Source organism: Manis pentadactyla, chromosome 13 (genome assembly GCF_030020395.1).
Source record: "Manis pentadactyla isolate mManPen7 chromosome 13, mManPen7.hap1, whole genome shotgun sequence".
Classification (NCBI taxonomy): domain Eukaryota; kingdom Metazoa; phylum Chordata; class Mammalia; order Pholidota; family Manidae; genus Manis; species Manis pentadactyla.
Window position 1 is genome coordinate 2641601 of NC_080031.1, and position 20922 is coordinate 2662522.

The following is a 20922-nucleotide window of genomic DNA, read 5'->3' on the forward strand; positions in this document are numbered from 1 at the left end:
GGAGAAATATTGGGGCATGGGCTTCTACTCCAAGCTTTGCTTCCGATTAAAAAAAAAAAAATCAGGCAATGAATATATCTTAGCTTTTATAAGATAAACTAGGCACATAGGAAATTTCAAGAGTTTACCTGGGCATATGCCAACTGGAATAGGACACTACACATTTATTTAGCATTTCTGGTGTATCTCAAGATGGCATCTTAAGGGGAATCCCAGAAGATGTCTGGCCATTCTTTTTAGATTTTTAGATGCCAGCTTCACCACCTTTTAACCTTCCACAGAATCAAACCTGACCTTGAGTTAAAAACCATTAAGAGTGCACATTAGCAGACCAGTTTCACGAGGCAGGTATTCAGACAGCCACACACACAGACACACCTTTCCCAAATACCTGCAGCCAGACAGTGAGATGTGGGCACACAGGCCTGGTTCTACAGGGCAGGACAGCAGCCACAGCCTTCTTCCCCTAAGGGTCATGTCCTTCAGCTCCTGCTCACCGCGCATTTGGCCCAATATTTACTTTCTGTTTTTGAATGCCGGTTACTCGGCCTCCTGCGCCCTTGGGTGCTGTGGAACGCCCAGCGACTTACAGGTCAGGAGCACCAGGCGCTCGGGCCCACCGCTCCGGTGCTGGCACCAAAAATGATGGGTTAAAACACTGGTTTGAATTGGGGCGTTGGGGGAGCTCCCCATGCCTTGATTATTTTTCATGAGGAATGATAACTTCCCTGAGACTCAATTCATTGGTTACAAAAATAGAAGAAAGGGAGAGTGGGAGGAGGGGCATATTCCTTTGTAAAAAAAGACAGAGCGAGAGTCCGGAGGCCACAGAGAGAGGCCGAGGAGGTGAGCGGAGGCGGTCAACGGAGGCCGTGCTGCCCGCGGGGCACCGAAGCCCAAGCTGGAGTCTGTGGGTGCCCAGAGGGCAGAACAGGCGCCGCCTGTCACGGCCGCCACCTGACCAGGGAGGGCGCCTGCCACGGCTGCAGCCCTCGGACAGGGTCCTTCCCCGGCTCCTGTCGGCGGGCGTTAGTTTGGCCAAACAGAGAGAAAGAAACAGGCCAGATGTGCGACCTTCAGCTCCTCGGCTCTGAAGAACACGGCCTGGGGACAGAACTGGCGGGAGAAGGCCGTGCCCCGGGGGCTGCTGCCGGAGGCCGGCGCGCCCTCCACTCCCAACAGGAAGGATTTTCCAGTTTCCAGGCTTTCGTCCCTCGCGCTGCGGGGCACCATTCACCCCGGAGAGACGTTTACTTTGGCTCAGATAAAGAAGAGGTTTTGATCATCTCCTCCGTGCCCAAGGTTCTCTCGATTGAGGGAATGAAAGAAATCACCTCGCCTTCCCTGGACCTTGGCTGAACAGGAATATGGATTCACAAAATACCTGGCTACGTGGCATCAATAAAACTCATTTTGAAAATGATGTCGGCGTGTACCGCCAACTGTCAGATGGCAATCAGAGGAGGGAAAGCGGTCAAACACCCATTTCTGGAGGCCTTGTTTTCATTTTCCCTTCCTAAGCTCAATTTTTTTTTTTTACAAATATACACACACACAAAGCCCTCAAAAGATAAGGATTTTTGCAAAACATTTTAAAGGGCCAGGCTATGATGGGGAGAGCAGAAGACACACAGCAGTAATTCAAGAGCTCCGGATGCACCTCGGTCCAGAGCAAGGCGTCCCCCCTTGCACAGCCATCTGGACTCCATACCGAGGGTCGCCGCTTTTCTGTGAAGTCCCAGCTTATGTCCCTCTGTGTTGCCACCTTGATGCTGTTTAAACAGTTTCCTTTTAACGCTCAGACACTGAACTGTTCTCATTTAAACGGGCTTTTATTTGACAAGAGTATGGTTCCCTCAGATCCGGAGCTACAATCGTATCACAGTCCAGCATCAGCCATGCTGTAAATTTGAGAAACACTGTGTACACACAACATCCCGAAGAAAAAAAATGCAGAATTTAGGGTCAGACGGCTCAGAACATTAGAAAGTCTCTCTCTACCTAGCAGTTCAGGAAAGGCAGCTTTGAATCCCAGCTCCTGAGCACGTTTATTTTCCATTTTAAGCATTTAACTGCACGCTGCCCTGCCGTATCCTTGCTGGGTCTCGGAATGAAAGCCTGGAAACCGAGAGTCCTACTGTATGTTCTTCATTCCCAGCAACGTTCCTATGAGAAAACCTTATTAATGAGCTTGCAAACAAGCACCCAACAGGGAAATGTCACAAACAAGAGTGGCTAATGCCCCAGAAAATCAAATAACTGAACACTTGGCTAATGGTGGTTGCCTTTCATATTTGTGATAAAAAAAATGGAGGGGGGGCACTTTAATTCACTAATTCTGAAGGGGTCAACACCTTGCTGAACAAAACAACTCATTTACTTATGTTCAGAAATCTCCAGATGATAAATTACACTGATGTTAATCACTTCAATGCATTCTACACAATTAATATCTGTACTCACCAAAAACTTCAGGATTATTAAAAGTATGACAGCATATACATCTGGCTGATTTTTCACATAATTGGGCACAACAACCTCTCCTGGTACCACAAATAAGGGTTCTAACAAACAAACACTGCAAAATTCTGTGTTCAATTAACTAGGACTTAAATCCACAAGATGGAAGCAATTCCCATCGTAGCCCATGCTTTGCCTTCCGTGCAGCACGGTGGAGCTCTCCTCATGCCACTCCCAGTTCTCCCGCCATAAAGTGAGCCATGTCATGGCGTGCAATGGGTAGGTTTTCTAGTATTTCATTTCCTTTAAAAAAAAATAACACTTTTCTAAAGGACGTCATTTATCCAGAATTCAGACCCATCATCTGCTGTTTAACCCTGTTTGTATCCTCCTCAGTCATCAGTTGTCTCAGCTTTGGTAGAAAGAGGTTCCCCGAAACCTTCATGCAGCACAACGGGTCAGGGCTGAACGAGGGGAACACATTTAATAACGATCCTATTAGGTTAATTTGCCCCCAAGGTTGTCTTACGGAGTAGGGGGATTCTTATCAGCGTCCGTGGGTGAACCCAATATGTCCTGGCGGTAAACTAATACTTGTCACCGAAATAAGGAATCTTTGTAGGTAGCAAAGGAAAGGTCATTAAAAGCAATACTAATTGTACATTTATTCTGATGTTCATTAGACATATACACAGCAAATAAACATTTTATAGCTATTTTTACATAGGCTTGGTTAGATTAAAGCAACAAGGTGACTCAGAGAAAAGTCCTAAACAAGGTAAGAACAGCTTATGGATGAGGCAGACTGACTGGTGAGCATGCCCTTAAGTAATGACGTTAGGAAAACTCTTTAGGGTAAATGGACTCCTTGAATTGTAAGCAAAATGTGAATATGTGATTTGGTTAATGTATTCCAGGTCTACAGCCACTGAAGGATTTGTAAAGAGGTTAGCGATCCCCACTTAAGAACTGCTGACTCTAAGGGTTTGAGCTGATTAAAAAATAAGGGCGGAAGGCTACTCCTCACAGGGCCTTCGGAACAATCTGGCATCCGTGCACACTGGCTACTGAATCTCATGCATTCACTCATCTCTTCTTTTCCAACAGCCACCAGGCCTGGTGCCACTTGTCTACCGGCAGAGACTCTGCTCGGGAGGGGCGGAGCACAGCTAGCCGGTGGCTGCTAAGCGCTGGTGCAGAAGACCGAGAGCCTAGGGCACCCGAGGCGGAGGCTTTTGCTGCTGCACAGCTGCTGGTGCGCAAGGAGCATGCACAGTTGGTACAAACAATATACACAATTCCAGTCTTCTCTGAAGAAGGTACTTCAGGAACTCCTGGCTGGCTCTGCAAAGCTCTCCGCCATGCTCTAGAGCAGAGGGCAGGGAACCACCAGGCCACTTTCTTGAGCGTGGAGTTATTTAAGATGCCAAACCAGACTCTAAATTCCCATTTGTATTAATAATGCTTTATAATTCTTCACAAGAAGACTTTTTTTCCTTATACACATTGCCCTCCAAATGGAGTACCAAGGATAAAAGGTTTGTGTGATGCAAGAAAAGGCTGTCCCACAAAAAGGTGCCGTGTTAGAGATCAAGTGATCACCAGGTGCACCTCACAGCTTGGGAAGGTGTGAAAGTCACGTGCCTGCAGTTAAGGCCTAGCAATACTTTGTAAGCTTGAAGTCAAATGCATTCAGATACGGAGCTTTGTACCTTTTCTTAGGATGAATGTCACTTGAATCTACAGAATGTGGAAGACAAAGCTTGTAAAGGTCATTATCAAGGCCTCCAAGGGGTAGGAGGTGCAGTGCTCAAAATATTTTGCAGGTGGGAGTTGGTGTAATTCTCTAGGTGGGGCTATACTGGTTTTCCGAGATACTCTGGGAAACTCTGAGAAGAGTTTAGGGGTGGGAACTGGGTGAATATCTATTCAGGTCTCGCAAATGAGTTAATGTATTATTAAAGCTAATGGGCCCCTACAAGGAGAGTTAATGGATATTAAGTTTGCTTAAATGAATTACATATTAACAAAGTCACAAGAAATCTATCTGCCAATTTAGAAAATATCTGATCATTTCTGTTTTCGCATTATAGGGACATTACACCACAATAGTTTTAGTGATATGAAAATCGTAGGCATGATACCCGTAATGAAGCGACATAATGAAGGAGGTGAAATGAATTAACAAGGAAAACCTGCATATGTGATGTTAAATTGAGCCAAGCTCATAAAGAAAAGGTTGGAATGGGACAGTATCTTTAATGCAACTTTTTATACCTGATTTTAGCCAAAAGGCGGAGAGGGGATTAGAAGCAACCTTTTGTAACTTCCTCTACTCCCTTCCCCTCAGGCAGTTCGAACATGTCAAACAGCCTGCAGAGGGTGAATGGCTGCCCCCAGAAGATACTTCCTCACCCTTGAACCGGTGAATGTGGTCTCATTTGGAAAAAGGGTCTTTACAGTGGAATTTAATCACGGATTCTGAGCTGAGATCATTGTGCATTGCCTGGGTGGCACCAGATCCAGCCATGAGTCTCCTCAGAGGAGGCCACGTCCAAACGGGAGGGATGCGGCCAGAGCCAGGGAGGGTCCTTCCTGCAGCCCCCAGAGGGAGTGTGACCCCGCCGACACCTCGACTCTAGACTCTGTCCTCCAGAACTGCAGAATAAACGTGGCTGCTGCAAGCCACTGAATTTGTGGTGATTCGTATGGCGGCCCTAGGAAATTAAAGGGCAGTGCACAGAGGGTGATGCTGCTCCCTTGGCGGGCGCCCCACCACCACCTTTCCAACCACACTCCTGCGTCATGGTCACTACGCCTACTGTCATCGCCTGTAATTTTTCAGAGGCTAAATTACAGAAGCCTTTTGATAACAAGTGAGAAGCTGGCTATTTGTCCATAACCTTGTTTCAAAGATGGTTTTGTTCAGAAAACATATTTTTTTCACAGGTGCAAGAGTCCAGAGAATAGATGAGGAGGGGTGTCTTCAGTCCATGGGGCAGGGCGAGTTCACCACCTCACCCACTACTACTTTGCTTTTATTGATGAAGCCACCGAGACTGGGGCACTGATTGCAAAGAGTTCTACTTCTAAACCCAGTGTTATAACTTAAGCTGAAAATGGAAGAGATTGTGCAATTCAACACAAAATTTTATGTAAAATGGAAATAAAATCCCTTCTATAAACAAAACTCAGGATTTATGATGGTGTTACAAAAGGGGGAGGATTACCCTAAATTTTGAAGTTGGTATAGAAAGGATTATAGTCAATATTCACAAAATTTAATTAATTAAGTCATGTGCTAGAGCAGATTGGAATCATTTTAAAGTTTTGCATTTGGGTTAAATGTAGCATTCTCAAAATCCTCATTGGCACTCTGGAACATGGCAGTGTTTCAGTAAAATTATCCTTTGATTATTTCCTACTAAGACAAGATAAAAATTCTATCTGTATTACAGAAAACATATGTATTCAATAAATGGCTTCTGAAGTGTTTTTAAGCAACCGCTACTCTGTGCCCTCAAGAATAAAGTACTTGGTACCGCGAAGTACACGTTTGAATGTGACCCCACTAAATTCCCAAGTTGAAATCCTAATGCCCCAAGTGACGGGATTAGAGGTGGGGCTTTGGGGAGGTTCTTGGATCACTGGGTGGAGCCCTCATGAATGGGGTCAGTGCCCTTAGGAAAGGGGCCCCAGAGAGCCCTCTAGCCCCTTGCACTGTATGGGGACAGAGAGAGGAGGGCGCTCCTCAGCACACGGCCAGGCCGGCACACCTTGACCTCAAGCTTCCCAGCCTCCAGGACCACTGGAAATGAATTTCTGTCATCTACAAGCTACTCAGCCTTTGGATTTTGCGACAGCAGCCAGAACGGACCAAGGACCAAGACAGGTACTCACACTGAACTTCCAGGTACCGCTGGGTCTGCAGGTTCCCGGTGACCGCAGGGTGCTCCACCTGACAGACCACCGGGACCCCATCGTCCTCCTTGTGCACCTTCAGCACCAGCTGGCTGGTCACGGTGTACATGTCCGACCACTCCTCCACCTCGGATTTGCCTGGTGAACACAACGCATACTGAGGAGTCGGAGGTGAGTGAATTGACATCGCTGTTTTCATACCCTCCCCTCCTGTCCTGCCCCAACACTGCTACTTTAACAAACATGCTGGCAGTCATCTGGGATAAGGGTAATCTGTGGGCAGCTAACTGATAAAATGGTAATTTCCTACTTTTCAACCTTGCAGGACAGTATTTAATATGTATTTCAATATCACATAATACATGCTCTTTTTATTTCGATATCATACATATTTCTTCTATCTCAAAAACTCCTACAACGAGGCAGCCGAAAGTCGGACCATCCTGGCATCAGGCTGATTCAGGCACTGGAGAGGAGAAGAGGTGTGCCTTTCACCCTGCAGCCCCATGATGTGAGACGTCCATTAGGCAGTCTCACGGTCTGAAATTCCAGGACACCATCCAAATCCTGATAATTCAATCAGAACTAGAGATAGAAACAACCCCTCTGCCGACTCCCATCAGCAACAATTAAGACAAAAAGTAAATAAACGGGATTTACATAATTGAAATTGCATTTGAAATGTTTTAACTCTGCAACTTTTGGGAGACCACAAAAAAATGCAGTGGGCAGAGCAAAGGAAGACAGAGGCTTCAGGCCAGATGGGAGTTCTGTCCAAGAGGGCCCAGGAAAGGAGGCAGGCAGCTTCCGGACGGGATGCACAGGCCACGGCGGCCCTGTTCTTGGACTCAGCCCTCCCTGGGGCCCGGCGCACCATCAGCTTCTTTTCATGTTTTGTATGTATTGGTACACATTTAATAGCTCAATTCACTTAGACAGAAAAGCAGAGGGAAAATGAGAAACTCCTTCCTTCCAAAACCGTACCCAGCAAACAGAAGATTAAAACAGAGCAATCTTTTTGAAACTTACGCTGTTATGTAGAGATTCTGTTTTCAGATATAGATTTTTATACTCCCTTTCTAAAGGGGCTTATTCTTCTTTCTGGCACTCTTTTTATGTAACAAGCACATACAGAGCACTTATCTTGGCTCAGAGAGTATGTACAAATATTCATTCACTTCACCTTCGCAAGCATCCCATACGGTCTGCAGTATTTATCTTCCTCTTAGAGGAAACCGAGCCACACAGCTAGCACTTCTGCTAAGTGACCAGAGGTGTTCAGCCCCTGAGCCCTTTGTCTAGGGTGCCACTTACAGGGCACCCTTGAAAAGGGGGTAATCGGAATGCTGATAGGCACAAGGAACTTAGGACAACCGACAAGCAGAAAGGGGGCTCAGAAAGGGGACAGGCTGCACCCTTCAGCTGAAGCAGCAGCCTGAGGAGCCCGGGCTGAGGGAGAGAGGAAGGGGCAGGGTTAAAGCAGTGGCCCGTGCTGCCATACCGAAACTGCAACACAGCGGGGGGGCTGACATGGGCACCCAAATACAGGTTTCCCCAGAAGGGTGGGGCCTGCAAATTCTCAACAGAAATACAATTTCGGCCCACGTATACAGCCACTCTCGTAGGAAAGCACGCAGTCCACATGCTGGGAACGCAGCGAAGGTGACGCGGGCTCACCGTGGGGTCAGGACTGCCTGCGCAGTGTAACGTGAGGCCCTGGAGTTCTGAGCCAGCATGGGTCACGGGGAACGGGGATGAGAGCAAGGCCAGTAGAGATCAGGGGACAGCTCTTCCCAGTCTGAAGAGCTCTGCTGACAAGTCTACTCCTTCTGCGCACCTGAGCAGGCCTCTGAGATCCCACCACCACGGGCCCTCAAACCACAGAGCGAGGACACAGCTTCTTTTATGATGCTGTCCGGTTTGGCCTCAGAAGCACTTAGTAACTGATCATAAGCCACATCTACGTGGATATTCTTGTTTCAGGGCATGTTTTGCACTTGTCTGGGCCTCCCAGAGGCACGCCCTGCTGGAGTGCAGCGCCGACTGGCCGCGCCGGCACGGGGCTGGCGCCTCACCTTTCAGCTCCTCATTCCCTTTGAACCACCTGATGGTGGTGGCTGGTTTGCTGGCCATGGCCGTGCAGTTGACTTCGATCTCCTCGCCTTCCACCGCAGTGTCTTTCTGGATATCGATCATCAGGTTACGTGGTGGGACTGCAAATTAAACGTGTGCTTTTTAAACACAGAATCTGTTTCCGGACATATTCTCCCTTTCATTAGAATCTAGATCACTGATATCAAAACAGGACACAAATAATGGATATTCCTGATGGGAATTTAAAACAAATTGCCACCGGAGGGAAGAAAGAAGAAATACAAAATCATCATCAGATATGGTGAATCATGCATCAGTTACTCTAGAGTTTCCCTCCCAAAGTTATCTTATAAAATGACCAGTCTCCCACTTCTAAGTTATCTGTGGCCAAGTTGTAACAAAATGGGTACTGAGATTGGCTATCAGTCAGTCATTAGAAGGCTGCCCAGAAAGCAGATACAAAGGTAAGGGAGTACACACTGAGATTCTCATCCTTATCTGAAGTCTCTGAAAGGGGTATTTCTCCGTAACTCAACCCTTGGATTTCAATCTTCACATGAAAGATTCCAAAGTTCAACTGGCAAAGATCAGACACATGGGGTGATCACTTGCCAGAGACACATACAGAAGAATTGTGCCTCAGAACCTGTTTCCTTCAATCAAAATTATTCATAGGGATCCAGAATACAGTCACGACCTCTGATGGATGGCGTAGTAAGAAAATCCTTTGGATATAAAGATGCAGGAATACAGGATACGCCAGTTAATTGGCAGTAATTTTCCATATTCCGAAATCCAACGCTCCAGATTTTGGAAACCAAAGGTCAGAGAGACTCCTGAGTACTTGTAAGCTGATTTACATATCAGAATTAAAGCCACTCTTCTCTAAGCATATTAAAATGTCCATGTAATAAAATGGCCAGAATGAAATATTTGGGGCTAAAATGCTGAATGTCAAATCAGAGTACATAGGATGATGGTGGTGATGAAGCAAATGAATTAACAGTGAAGTGTTATAAGGTGCAACCTTACCCCAAGACTGAGCTTCGTGAAATAAAATCATTAACAATACTGAGGTCAGCAGAGAATCTAATAATGTGTGCCCTGGCCCCCATGAATGAGCAAAGACAATTTTGAGACTTATGGTTAATAAGTTTCTCAACTCGAAGAGAAATAAGAAATTAAATATGTATAAACATGCTATCCTGATGATCAAGTTAAATAATAAATCTCTGATACTGCTTCAATAAACTATGGGATTAAACCACATATTTGGGATTTCCAACTGTTCTAGTCCAGTGTGAAATTCTGTCCACAGGAAGACTTTTGCACGGAACTCGAGCAGTTGAAAGTTCCGCAGAGAATGACAGGAAAGGAAAAGGAAATGATTTGCATGTGTTCCTCAGCAAGACGGTGGCGGGGGCACCCGCCAGAGCACAGGCAGGCCTGCTCTTCTCCCGTGTGGAAGGAGAAGAGAACACATTTGCCCAGTGGGCCTAGTTGCCAAAGTGATATGGCCCGAACAAGTAAACACAGCAAAGATGTACTCTGGCTTATGTTTTAGGGAAAAGTAAACAAAAAAGAGACATCTAACATCCAGTTTGGAGTTGCACATCTGCAGCATTTTAAGAGACACAGAAAGGCCGTGACAAAAGTAAGCGGGCTACGCCAGGTGGCTCTTTCCTCCGTGAAGTCTATCCTTGCCAGATGACAGTCAGGAGGCTGTAGGTTTTCATCACACATTCTTGCCCAATGGACAGAATACATGGAGAGACTTGATGTTTAGGGCCAACTAGGTACTCCTGAATTCTGGGCACAGTGTAACAGGAATGCTGAAAGCAATGCTGCTGCTAGAATAAACAGTGTCAGAGGAAAGGACTGTCCAAGCCTACGATCTCGGTGAGCCATGAGGAACAGAGCAAGAGGTGATAAAAACCACACAACTCAGGAGTAAAAGACCTGGGAACATCCTCCCGACAGATGTAGGAAGGAAAGTCAAACTACAGTAATTCCTTTCAGGGTCCAGGCAAAATAAAAATGGAGTGACGAAAATCACTTCTGATGTTGGCCTAGGCAGTGATTACCCGTGAGAAATGCAGTCGTGTGAGGTCAGCAACGCGATGCTGCCCAACCTCAGGGACTGAAGGGAGTGTGGATACCCAGGACAGCGGCTCTCAGAACGCGACCAAGAGGGCCAAGAACTACTGAGACTGTAATGCGCAAAGTTCCCCTTCCCAGGAATCAGTGAAGAAGGGGGTCAAGCAGCCTGCAGTCTTCATGCAGAACGTGGAGCCCTGTGGCCACTCTGGGCTGACCTGGGACTCTTCCTGACAAGAACGGACCCAGGGGGTGCGAAGGGCTCCAGCATGTATCACTGCCAGGTCTCAACGGACTGAGCCTCCGGCATCGTCTCTGCTGGGTGTTTGCTCCTGGGTGTCCTTCCCTCACTCTCGCCCCTCTCCTGCTGCGCCTGCAGACACCCTGGCTCCCCTCGTCGCAGGCTTCCCCTGACCGCTAGCCGGTCACCTTTGGGGGTACCTCTTAGTGGAGGATGTATTTATCCTCTTCTTAAGACAGAGATGCTCATGAAGCTGATGGCACGTCCTTCCCACATTACCAATAACGTCTGCATTAAAGGATTTACTTCCTTTAAAGTAAGGAAATGGAAAGGGACAGGTGTTCAAAAGGCCAGAGGAAGATTCCCCAGCATTGTTTACATTCCGCTGGGGTGCTGAGAGTGTGGCTGGCAGCAAACAGGCCCTCGCCTGGACACCTGGTGTTTGGTACTATCCCAGGTGCTTCCTCCTCAGTTGCAGCAGACTCTAGCGTCCCCTGCACTCTGAGCTCCCTGCAGATTCCTGTCCCAGGGCACGCTCCTCGGATCATCGCTCTGAAGATCTGACAGCATCTTTAACTTCGGGGCTAGGTGAACATGTGGAAAACTTCAGAAGCAATAGAAAATAGGACAGTGTAGAAAAATAAAGGACTTGTTTATCGTTGAGGAGGCCATTCTGAGAAACAGTTGAATAATTTTTTTCCAAATCCGTGTTTCAAGATTATGACCAGTGTTTCTGGTTTTTACTGAGATTAGAAATAGTCCAGTATAGTGGGAATTGTTTGGTTCACAAATACAAAATAAAGTCGGATACTGTGAGTCATCACGGTCTACTGACACCAGTTATAAAGTTGACTTCTGTTGGATTTTTTTTTTTTTTTTAAGAACAGGAAAGCTTTGGAAAATATAAATGAGGTGATTTAAGTCTATTTTTTTGGCTTGTCTGAAAGGGGTTTAGATAAGAAAATCTTAAAGTTTATTTTGGTCTATTAATTCTACCCTGTTTTCCATTGCATGTCTACTCTGATACATAAGAGGTTGGGAAAGTATAAAATCCATTTATAAGAAAAATGAATTAAAACTGCTACTAACCAGAGACTACACTTATACATGGTCCACTAAATAGGCACATTTAAAAACGGCCTGCAGCCATTAATGAAAATAACCAAAGATACGTCTAAGGAGGTACATACAGAGGAAAACCCGAATGAAAATCACATAGAAGGAAATACTAGAAAACAGCAAAGAAATGTCAAGGTTCTTCCTAGCTAACCTCAGATCTATAAGAGCACTAATTATAAACATTACGCCTACATTTTTAAAAAAATCAGCAATTATCAAGATGAATCACATTAATTACAATAAAAGAGGAGCCTTAAAGCTGATCAGTATGTGAAATCTCACTCCAAGACCCTTTAAAATAATTAGGCCCTCCTGTTCCTGGAATCTTAAGATCGAACGCTAATCTTAGAAGGAAAGGATTGTAATATTAGCTACTATTACCAGTAACTATATTTATCTTAAAACAGTGCATTCTCTTTCTCATTCAACTCCTCACGAAGAGTAGGGTCAAGAGAATCCTGCACTGTGACCTGCAGATATAAACAAGCTCGTCACAAGTAGAAGATGTAAATGAAAGTCCTAAAAGACACCTAAAGGCATGAAAAGTATCATAGCAGAGTTTTCGGTTTTTACACAGATAATATACACAGAGTAATGAACAAATACCCATATCTCTGTATCTCATAATTATGCTGAAATTTTTGCTGAATGCTTCATACAACTAACAGACATGCACTAAAATGAGCGTCTTCAAACCTATCAAGAAGTTTGACAGCTGTTCTAAGTCCTCTTCAGAGAACCATAGATAGGAACGAAGATGCTAATACGTCATTCTTCATTCATTGTAGTATCTGAAAATGCTAAACCTTAGGAAAAAGGTTTGACTATAAGAGTATCAGTAGAAATTGTCAGACTTTGGAATATGAAAGACTCAAAGTGATGACAACAATTTTACTCTGTCAAAGGGATCCCAGAGCAAATTTAATGGGAAGAATATTAAATGAATGTGTAAGAGCTGCAAAAAGAGCATCTACTAGTATTACTTTCAAGTATATTTAAGTTAATGCTTCTGTAAAATACATGCAGGAACCTATTACTTCTAGAATAATCAGACCCCCAAAAGGATTACTGGCTTTAATGCCCCTCAAAAGTCTTGTGCCGTCATGCTGACTACCCAGCACGGGGTAGTCAGTCACACCAGCCCAATCCAGCAGGTGTGAGAACAAAGGAACCCTGTGCGAGAAGCTGACGGGCAGTAGCCACTTGCCAAGGACCAGCTACACTCCTGGACTTGGAAGATGTGCACTCACAGGGCGACCATCCTGAAACAGTGGCCTTCAGGATTTTACCAAAAACAACCTCAACTAGAAGATGTAATGGTCATGGGACAGAACGTAAGGTCTGTTGTGAAGTCTCCGATTCTTGATTCTCACCATGTGCTTTGTAATCTGGGCAAGATGGTTAACCTCTGTTAGTCTTTTTTTTCTGTGAAAATAAAGACAGTCATACTTAAAGGCATATATAGTGGAATATTCTTAAGATGTGAAATGCTGTAAATATATCCCATTTTATTGCTGTCGCTTTTGTGGGAAGGCCATAAGCAATGGTGGATGGTCAGTGGGACGGCTATGCAGCTAATGACTTACTCCAATATGCAAGGTTCTCAAATACTTCTGAACAAGTAGATGGACAGAAAAGTTGAAGAACATGGTTGTGATTTTGGTACAACTGCAAAATACTAAAATAGCCACCCCATCAAAGTCTTCTATGCTTACTATTTCTGCACATCAAACGTGGATTAAAGCCATAACTAGAGACAAACATGGATACCTGAGAGCCATCCCTCTATCCTCAAACACAGACCATGGCAGAAATTGTACAGCCAGACAAGAAACATGATGTTCTAAAACCAGGACTCCTCTTGCCAAGAACATGTGTGCAAGCAGGAGGGACATGTTTTAGTTTAATGAATAAAAAAGTGGTTTCCCCTTTGCAGCTGTGCACAAATAATGCAGCAAGGCAGGTTAGTCTGTTTGCCCATAAATACGTGTATGTTCACACACACCAAGCAAAGTGTCCTTCATATTTATCTTTCCTCCTTAATCTTCGTGTCATTACACCAGAAAGCTGCAGTCTGCCACCTCAAATAGACTTTGATTCATCATCTTCCCGAAGGTGTAAATCAGAGATCTTGCCTCACGCTATAGTTTATGTCCTTGAAAACTCAGTTTCAAAAATCACAATCAGCTGGTGTTATGCACTGGAGTGTATTTGTCTAAAGGTGACTAATTCAGACCACCTTCAACAGGACTATGTGATGACTATACTGGAATATAAATATGGAAACCTGGCCACTGGGATTTCGCTGAAAATCACAACCTGGTGATCATAAATGGAGACACGCAACTCATGAGAGGCGTCCCTAGCAGCCTGTCAACAGTCCCTACTTATTATCAGCCTTCTCTTCCTAGAAGCTCTTAATTCTTTTACATCCAATGGTTGCAATTTGTGGCAAGTATGTGCTCATGGGATGTGAGTTTTACAGCATAATCTAGAATATAAAGCAATAAACAAGGTGGTAAGTAAGCCAAAGAAAAGGAGACCAACAATGTTAAATGAGACCCAAGTCAGAGGAAACATCATGAAGGGAATTTCATAACTGCTCCGCCGTGGGGCAGAGAAATGGCGGCCTGTCTGCCCCTCTCCTGCACAGAAGAAAAAAATCCTGGTATTAGAAGCAATGGCATTTCATGCGGTGAGTGATTCGTTTGACGGCTCTAAATTCTCTTGATCTTTGCTTCTGAAGCTCAAGGGTTGGAGCCCAAGAGCAGGTGGAATCTATGAAGGCTGCTGATTGCCATTCCTTAGAGTGTTTGGTAAAATAGGCTATTTTTAAAATTCAGCAGGATGGGCGGCCAAGTCTTCCTAAACCAAATCTGAACGGCAAAATCTGCCATTAACCTTTTCCTCACCGCCGGAAGCCATCTGCGTAAGAGCCCCTGCCCCCCACTTCACAGGACAGGCCCCCAGGCTCCTTACCCAGCACGGTGATGGTGGTGTAGCTTTCCTGCGGGGGGTCAGTGTAGAGCTGGCAAAAGTATCTTCCTTCATCAGAAATGGACACGTTTGTCAACGACACTTTGAGTTCGCTGCTGGAGAAATTCAGCAACTGAAACCTGCTGTCCTTCAAAGCTGTGGAACAAAACACCACATCAGTGACTGTGAGGAAGATGGTGGACCACCCAGGCCAGGAGCAATTGGGACCAGGAGCGGCTGCAGAGCAGACAGACTGATAGAGGCCTTCCTGCACCCGTGGGGTACTTCTTTGTACCTCTTCAGTTCCTACTTCGGGGCTTCTGCAATGACGGCACGTAGACAAATAACCCTGTCCAACAGGACGCCCTTGCATGGGGGCGTGTGTGCGTGCGTGTGCAAGGACACCCCCCCTGCTGCTATCAGGTCTCACTACCTCCTCATAAACTGTTTTGGATTTGCTGCTGGGGTTAGGTAAAATAAAGGAGAAGGAAAGAGCAGACCACGAGTCTTTGTTGGGCTCGATGTATAGGCTTTCAAATTGTCTCTAAAAATCTGATGTTTTTTAAAAAAAATAGCAGTCCCAAATGATGAGAGAACACCAAAAAATCATTATTAATAATTCCAAAAGCAAAATAAAAATCGTTTTGAAAACTTTACAACAAAACGATCCAACTTAACTTGGATGCCTCTTCGTATTCGATGTGACTGCAGCGGAGCCGCCCAGTGCCCATGGCCGAGGACCCACAGAGGCTGTGCTTTTCTGCCCTGCGGTCTTCTGACTGCTGCCGGAGCCTCACAGTATAAAACGGATCAGGCATCAAGTAAGAAACCCATCACCACAAAAGTAATGCATGTGGGCTTTTCATTTATTTTAAATATTCACTTCTGAAGTCCTTATATCAATTTTGGCAAGGGCTACAGTTGCACAGAATGCCAGAAGTCCACTGTAAGAGCGAGAAGCTGGCTTCTCTCCTTTACCTCCTTCATCCTCTGCAGGGCTCTCTAGACTTGCCAGCTCCCCCCACAGGCCATGGGTTCTCAGGTGTCGGAGGGAAAGGGGACAAGCGGAAGGCAAAGGCCACGCTTGACACCTGCTCTGTTCAGGCACCGAGTGTTCTCGAATAGCAATTTTCCAAAGACCTGACTTTTGCTCCTGTCAAGCCCTGACACCTGTTTAAACTGTTTCTATGGAAGTTTCAATTATTAACTTTTTGTGAGATTACATTTGGCACATGGACACTCCCATCTACCGGAGGCTACAGAGACAGATTTGGTTTGTCTTGATAGGCACAGATCGCCTCGGAAACCTCAATCTTCCAACCAAACAGATTACCGTCAGAATACTCCATTTTCCTTGCCTTCCCCTATTTGAGTTGTTTGTGTCAGCTAAGTATTTGGTACTCAATTGCAATTCCCATTGAATTACTACAATCAATTCCTATTGCAAAGTAAGACAGCTTTACTCTTAAAAGGGACCATTCACGGTTTCTATTAAGTAGAAAGATTATGATTGCACGTCTCTTCTTCCCTTTGAAGAACTGACTAAACTTTAAGCATCTAACATTAAATTTAAAAATAAAAAAAAAGGAGGCCTTGGCAATCTCTTTATAGAGACAACATGAAGGAAAAGAGTCACCATCTAACACCACAGAGACGGAAACTCACGCCTGAAGTCCCTGAAGTAAATGGTCTGCCTGTTGGGGTTCAGCAGCTGGATCACAGAGTCGTCGCTCTTGTTGACTTGGCAGCTGATGGTCGCCACTTCTCCTTCGATCACTGTCACGTCCTTTGTGAACAGATTCTGTCCATCACCTTAAAGAAAGGGGAAAAAAGTTTCCCTCAATTAAAATTTGGTTAATGGGGTCCATTCAGGAGAGAAGCAAGAAGTGTATCCGAGAACTGACACCAGCAGCCCAGCTGGTACGGTGCCTGCCTTTCCCCTGGGCCACAGGCAGACCTCGGGGCAGGGAGAGCTGGGCCTGGAGCCCGCACACTCCTACACACTGCGAGGCCAGCATCCGGCCTCCGCTGTTCCGTGCCAGTCGAGCAGTGCTGAGGGTGCGGCAAGGCCGGGGTGCCGCTTCAGCGAGGGGCCGTGGCGCTCGCCCATGGGGCAGGTGAGTCGGCACCCTCGCCCTCAGCTCCGTGCCCTCGAGCTGGATGGTCTGGTCACCTCCCAGGAAACTCGAGGGGCCGCTTCTCAGAAGTAGGAGGGAGGGCTGAGTGAGCCATCTGGTCCCGTGGGCCGGTGCTGACATTCCCGATGCACGGGCAGTTTGTTTTTTTATTGTGTGGGTGTGAGGGCTGCCTGTGACTCTGAAATTGCAGTAAAACCCTAGGGTGACATACCGCTCCACTTGCGGCTCTGCTCTCAGCAGTGCACCCCTGCAGAGCTCACCCGGAGCCCCAGCAGCCCTGGCCCTGAATGCCCCCTCTGAGGACCACCCACCTCCCGCCATCTAGAAGACCTCTTCAGAACATGTCCCAAGCCAAGGCGTTCAGATCTGACTGAAGGCTCTGCTTCTATCCAGACCTGCTCTGGTTTGTTGCTTTCAAGATTAGTGACACCAGCCAGGACCCCTCATAAATGTCCTAGATAACCCACAGCACAGGTGGGAGGGGAGAGTCTGATTCAAATGCAAAAGGTGAAGCAATTGTTGAGTGGCCAGTTCTGAGCCTGGCACATCAGAGGATGCTGAAATGTAGGACGCGTCCCGGCCGTGGGGAAGCTGCAGTGTGGGGAGACCTGAAACTGAGTCCTCACTCACAGAACCGGACACGCAAACAGGCCGTAGGTGTGACGGCCGGTCAGGGAGGGGAAGGGGGAGATGCTTCTCAGCTGTGTGATCTCAGGAGAATTAAAGCCCTTGAGCCAGTTTTGCACCTGCAACACGGGGCCAGTAATTAAAGGCCATCTCACAGAGCTGTTGGGAGGATTAGTTAGCACGGTGTCCAGCTTCCCCTAAAACTGAGTACATGGTAGTAGCCACTATTCATCATCATCATTTCTCTAGACGTCAAATCCAAACATCAATTAGGCAACGATATGTGCTGGGAGTGGTGTGGATGTAAGAATGAAGGCTCACTGCCCCTACTCCCAAGGAGCTCTCTATGTAATTAATTATTTATCAACTCAGAGTGGCTTATTCACTCCCTAAAAAACACTTTGCCACATTAAGAAGTAAAGGTCAAAGATAAATAGTATTCTAAAAAATAAAAATGAGACAGCATAAATAGAGATGCAATTAGAGTACATGGAGGATCCCCACCTGCTATCGTACTTCTGCTGAAGGATCATTTCTTGGCAGGACACAGGGTAAGTGTGAGAAGGGGTGTCTAAGATGGCTTTGTGCCCAATCCACCTAGAAACAGACCAGCCTCAGGTAGAGGATTAGAAAAGAAGAAACAAACTAGAGTGACATGGGAAAACTTATTAGAGACACAGATAAACAAAAATTCTTCATGCTCGAAGAGCAAATCCAAATGGAATCTAACCTTGAGGTCTCTGATCCAGGGAGTTACCCGGATGTGAGAACGCAGGCCCACAGGGTGAGTGGACAGGGAAACGTCCCCTTGCTTCGGGGGCTGACCAGGGTTACGGAGTAACAAAGAGGAAGAGTGATCAGAAAAGATGAAGGGATGCTGGCTTTTCCCCCCAGTGGGTTAGTGTGACAGACACAGAACTCAGAATCGGGCTGGAGGGAGCAGTTCATTCCCTGGTTTGAGAGAAGAAGAAGGAAAGGGGAAGTCCTGCCAATCAAACAACCTTTCCAGGGTGGTTTAGCTGGCCCTGGCCGAAGTGTGTACAGAAAGGACAACACTGCTTTCCTCAGGGGAGCCCAAATCTAGTACAGATTAAACTGCATGACTCCAGCTGTAACTGTCTCAAGTCATGGGACCTGCCTTGAGGAGACTAGGATACTGAACAGGGTCTACTGAGTGTGGAGGTGTGGGGGGGAGGGGGGGCTTCTGTTGTTGGCAACACAAGTGAGAATCTTTGATTGATACACAGAACACCTGGAGAGGCTTCCAGCGCTAGGCCTTAATCCCGTCAGCATAAAGCCAGGCCTCACGGATCCCGGCTGTCAGCTTTAGTTCCTGGGACTTAACACCAGTTGCAATTCAATTATGCGCTAACAGAATCGTTTCTGTGCAAACAACTATACACATTAATTTTAGTCTTTACTTGGAATCCTAGTATATTCTGAGTAGCACCTCTGTTCATATTATGGTTATAAAACATTTACAGGGGAGATGGGATCAGAAAGGGGCGGGCCGTGATTTTGTGTTTCAAACAACTAAGGTATAAATAAAACAGTATCACATGGGTTCTGTTTCTTAAAAGGTCTAAACTGTCTTAATTATTACTTGTAAGTAAGTAATCTAAGACCAGGTCACTTTAACACATCATTATGGAATAAATCACTCAGGTTAAATTTTTGTCATCTGCCCGTTTGGGCCCTGGCTGGGCTCGGCACATAATGTACTCCGCAGATCCACGGTGCTTTCCTCACCATTATTGTATTATTTTTTTGAAACTGCTAAAGCCAAAATAAAATCCAGAGTCTCAGAAAATGACTTTTCCTAACCATGTTGACATGGTTACACTACTAATGCTAAAAAATTGTAAGTGATAATGAAACATTTGGCTGGATGATATCAAAGTGCCTTTGATGGTGGTGGCCCAAGGATGTCACTCTATAAAAATCACCAATAAATCCCATGGGTCAGCTGGACAGCAGTCACATCAAACAGAGCCCCATACTCAACACACCGCTAAGACGGCTCCCATGGAGTAATAATGAGCTATTTATTTGAGGCGAAGGAAGAGAACGACAGTGATGAAAATATGGTATGTATGTCAGTAGTCTTAACTGCCAGAGGCCTCTATGTAAAAATAATTTCTGCGCACATCCTCAAATATTTCTTCCCAACAGAAGGGTGCACCTTGACTTGATAAATTTCCCCTTGAAATAGACATCACGACAATTAGGTCGTTAGAAAACACAATTTGATGTGTAGCAGGATACAAACAGGCAACTTTGGTGCCTTTCTTAAATAATCCATTTTAAAAAACCTTTCCAATTTTCTATAACTTAATTAGCAGATACACTGTCAAGGCAGAAATAGCACATGTTCTGGGCAAAAGAAATCAAGTAGGTACAATATACTGTAGCTGTTAAATAAGGCTGTTAACAGCAAGGTAATTTATTTTAAGGGTGGAACAACATCACACATGTATAGACATTTCTGACTGCTAATTGGTGCATCTGGGTGCGCCTTTGCAGACAGAGCCAAACTGGATTTAATTTATATCAGCAACTGGATTCCCTATACCATCCCTATTTGCCCCTCAATTTCTAAAAATAAAGCTCCGGTCACTCACAAGCAGGTTTTCCACAAGCGAGCCAGAAGCTGCTGGGACACTGAGTCCCGGCGAGAGAAGACGCATTATCTTTAGAAGATAAAGTTTACTTTGATGATCGGTAAAGGCCATCTCAGCAGATGCGCTGGGGCTGGAGTGGGATATTCCCTATGACTCAGTCTTCAATTGCTTCTCTCCTACCGTCTTTCCTGAAACCTCACTGTCACAAACTCCATCCAAATGCCATTACACAAGGCGCCAGCATGGGCTGGAATCCTCTCGGCCACCAGGACGGCCTCCTGCAGGGGGAGATGGGGCGAATGCTGGCAAGAGGCTGGGTGGGCACGGGGAAGCAGAGCAGGGAGCAGGCGCTCCCCGGGGCTCAGGGCACTGTGCCACATGCCCCCCCTCCTCCTGCTCCTGGGATTTTCAGGGCCCCCGCTTTAAAGATTAACTGCCTGAGACCCAGAGACCTTTAAGTAAGTCGCCCAAGGTAATCCAGCTAAGTGGCTGAGCTGGTGTTTGAACCCAGTTCTGTCAGCCCCTTCAGCCCTACAGTCTGTACTTTCCGGCAAGCCAACATCAGGATTGGGTGCCAAGGTTCTACTGGTTCTGCCTTGGAAAATTTACTTGTTTTTAAAGAGGGTTA

The 20922-nt window shown here is 45.9% G+C and overlaps 1 protein-coding gene across 9 annotated transcripts in view; it reads right to left on the reverse strand.

Moving 5' to 3' along the window:
- CADM1 (cell adhesion molecule 1) overlaps window positions 1-20922 on the reverse strand; it is a 317340-nt gene that overhangs the window by 44601 nt on the left and 251817 nt on the right. For all 9 annotated transcript variants that reach the window (XM_036919816.2, XM_036919815.2, XM_036919814.2 and 6 more), the window contains 4 exons: window positions 16574-16720; window positions 14912-15064; window positions 8457-8594; window positions 6361-6519 (listed from right to left, as the gene is read on the reverse strand). In XM_036919816.2, the coding sequence (XP_036775711.1) occupies window positions 6361-6519; window positions 8457-8594; window positions 14912-15064; window positions 16574-16720 (597 nt within the window). The remainder of the gene's footprint in view (window positions 1-6360; window positions 6520-8456; window positions 8595-14911; window positions 15065-16573; window positions 16721-20922) is intronic.